General features: G+C 60.8%; 1 protein-coding gene across 5 annotated transcripts in view; it reads left to right on the forward strand.

Moving 5' to 3' along the window:
• Positions 1-2,693, forward strand: part of PCDH7 (protocadherin 7) — a 272,817-nt gene that overhangs the window by 2,262 nt on the left and 267,862 nt on the right. For 4 of the 5 annotated variants that reach the window (XM_017744382.1, XM_017744383.1, XM_017744384.1 and 1 more), the window contains exon 1: positions 314-2,459. In XM_017744382.1, coding sequence (XP_017599871.1) covers positions 405-2,459 — 2,055 coding nt within the window. In that variant the 5' untranslated portion in view covers positions 314-404. Of the gene's footprint in view, positions 2,460-2,693 lie in introns of all 5 variants that reach the window. The other variant, XM_017744386.1, reaches the window with a different exon arrangement.

Below are 2,693 nucleotides of genomic sequence, written 5' to 3' on the forward strand. Positions count from 1 at the left end.
CCCTGGACGGGGAGAAGCAGCCGCAGCTGATCGTCAAGGGGGCGCTGGACCGGGAGCAGCGAGACTCCTACGAGCTCAGCCTTCGCGTGCGGGACGGCGGCGACCCGGCACGGTCCTCGCAGGCGATCCTGAGGGTGCTGATCACCGACGTGAACGACAACAGCCCCCGCTTCGAGAAAAGCGTCTACGAGGCGGACCTGGCGGAGAACAGCAGCCCTGGGACCCCGATTCTGCAGCTGCGAGCCACCGACCTGGACGTGGGAGTGAATGGGCAGATCGAGTATGTCTTCGGGGCGGCCACTGAGTCCGTCAGGCGCCTACTGCGGCTGGACGAGACCTCGGGCTGGCTCAGCGTCTTGCACCGCATCGACCGGGAGGAGGTGAACCAGCTTCGGTTCACTGTCATGGCCCGAGACCGAGGCCAGCCCCCCCAGACAGACAAGGCCACTGTCGTGTTGAACATCCGGGATGAGAATGACAATGTGCCCACTATCGACATCCGGAAAATTGGGCGCATACCGCTCCGGGACGGGGTGGCTAGCGTGGCCGAGGACGTGCTGGTGGACACACCCATCGCCTTGGTGCAGGTGTCAGACCGGGACCAAGGTGAAAATGGTGTGGTTACCTGCACCGTGGTTGGCGACGTGCCCTTCCAGCTCAAGCCGGCCAGTGAGGGTGAAGGAGAGCCACAGAATAAGCGCAAATATTTCCTCCACACCTCGGCCCCTCTGGATTATGAAGCTGTCCGTGACTACAATGTGGTCATCGTGGCCGTGGACTCAGGCAGCCCCAGCTTGTCCAGCAACAACTCCTTGCTGGTGCGGGTCGGGGATACTAATGACAACCCTCCCATGTTCAGTCAGGCCGTGCTGGAGGTCTCCTTTCCAGAGAACAACTTGCCTGGTGAGAGGGTGGCCACAGTGGTTGCCACAGATGCGGACAGTGGCAAGAATGCTGAGATCACCTACTCCCTGGAGGCCTCCCCCCTCTCTTCAGAGGCACCGAGCAGCATCTTCAGCATTGACCCTGACTCCGGGGATGTGTCAGTGCAGGCAGTGCTGGACCGCGAGCAACGTGACACCTATGAATTTCAGGTGACGGCCCGGGACAAGGGGGTGCCATCCCTGCAGGGCTCCACCACAGTGGTGGTGCGAGTGTCAGACCGCAATGACAATGAGCCCCGATTCATGCAGGATGTGTTCACCTTCTATGTGAAGGAAAACCTGCAGCCCAACAGCCCTGTGGGCATGGTGACCGTGATGGACTTTGACAAGGGCCGCAACGCTGAGCTCAGCCTCTCCATCCAGCCTGGAGACCACGACCAGGCGGCTGGCATCTTCTCCATCGAGAATGACACTGGAACCATTTTCTCCACTGTCTCTTTTGACCGTGAGCAGCAGACCAGCTACACCTTTAAGGTGAAGGCAGTGGATGGGGGGGAGCCACCACGCTCTGCCACTGCCACTGTGTCCCTCTTTGTGATGGATGAGAACGACAATGCACCCACTGTCACCTTCCCCAGCAACAGCTCCTACACTGTACTGCCACCCTCCAGCAACTTGCGCACTGTGGTGGCCACAGTGGTGGCCACTGACTCTGACACTGGTCTCAATGCTGACCTCAACTACAGCATTGTTGGGGGCAACCCCTTCAAACTCTTTGAAATAGACCCAGCCAGTGGCGTGGTGTCACTGGTGGGGAAGTTGGCCCCCAAGCACTATGGCCTGCACCGCCTGGTTGTGCAGGTGAATGACAGTGGGCAGCCACCCCAGTCCACCACTGCCCTGCTCCATGTCTTTGTCAATGAGAGCCTGTCCAACGCCACTGTGGTGGAGAGCCAGGTGGCCCGCAGCCTTCACACCCCACTGGCCCAGGACATTGCTGGTGATCCCAGCTATGAGCTGAGCAAGCAGCGGCTTAGCATAGTCATTGGCGTTGTGGCTGGCATCATGACGGTCATCCTCCTTATCCTGGTGGTGGTCATGGCCCGCTACTGCCGATCCAAGGGCAAGCACGGCTACGAGGCCGGTAAGAAGGACCATGAGGATTTCTTCACCCCCCAGCAGCACGACAAGGCCAAGAAGCCCAAGAAGGACAAGAAAGGCAAGAAGGGCAAACAGCCCCTCTACAGCAGCATCGTTACCGTTGAAGCTTCCAAGCCCAATGGGCAGCGCTACGACAGTGTCAATGAGAAGCTCTCGGACAGCCCTGGCATGGGCCGATATCGCTCCGTCAATGGTGGCCCAGGCAGTCCTGACCTGGCCAGGCACTACAAGTCGAGCTCACCACTGCCCACCGTCCAGCTGCACCCGCAGTCCCCCACCGCTGGCAAAAAGCACCAGGCCGTGCAGGACCTGCCCCCAGCCAACACCTTCGTGGGCGCTGGTGACAACATCTCCATCGGCTCGGACCATTGCTCCGAGTACAGCTGCCAGGCCAGCAGCAAGTACAGCAAGCAGGTAAGAGCGCTGCACGCCGCGCACCCCGCGGGCCCCAGCACGCACGCACACGCACACAGAGTGGGTGAGGGAGCGGGGATGCCCGTTCCCCCCGCCTCCCACACCGGCACAGGCACACGCCCCGTCAGGTTCAGTGACCCGTTCCGTTTGGTATCCCCGCCCCCCTCCCTCCAGGCAGGCAGGTGCACAGACCAACAAGCAGCATGCAGGAAGGACAGTCAGAGATCTTTATTG

Source organism: Corvus brachyrhynchos, unplaced genomic scaffold (genome assembly GCF_000691975.1).
Source record: "Corvus brachyrhynchos isolate BGI_N302 unplaced genomic scaffold, ASM69197v1 scaffold17, whole genome shotgun sequence".
Classification (NCBI taxonomy): Eukaryota; Metazoa; Chordata; class Aves; order Passeriformes; family Corvidae; genus Corvus; species Corvus brachyrhynchos.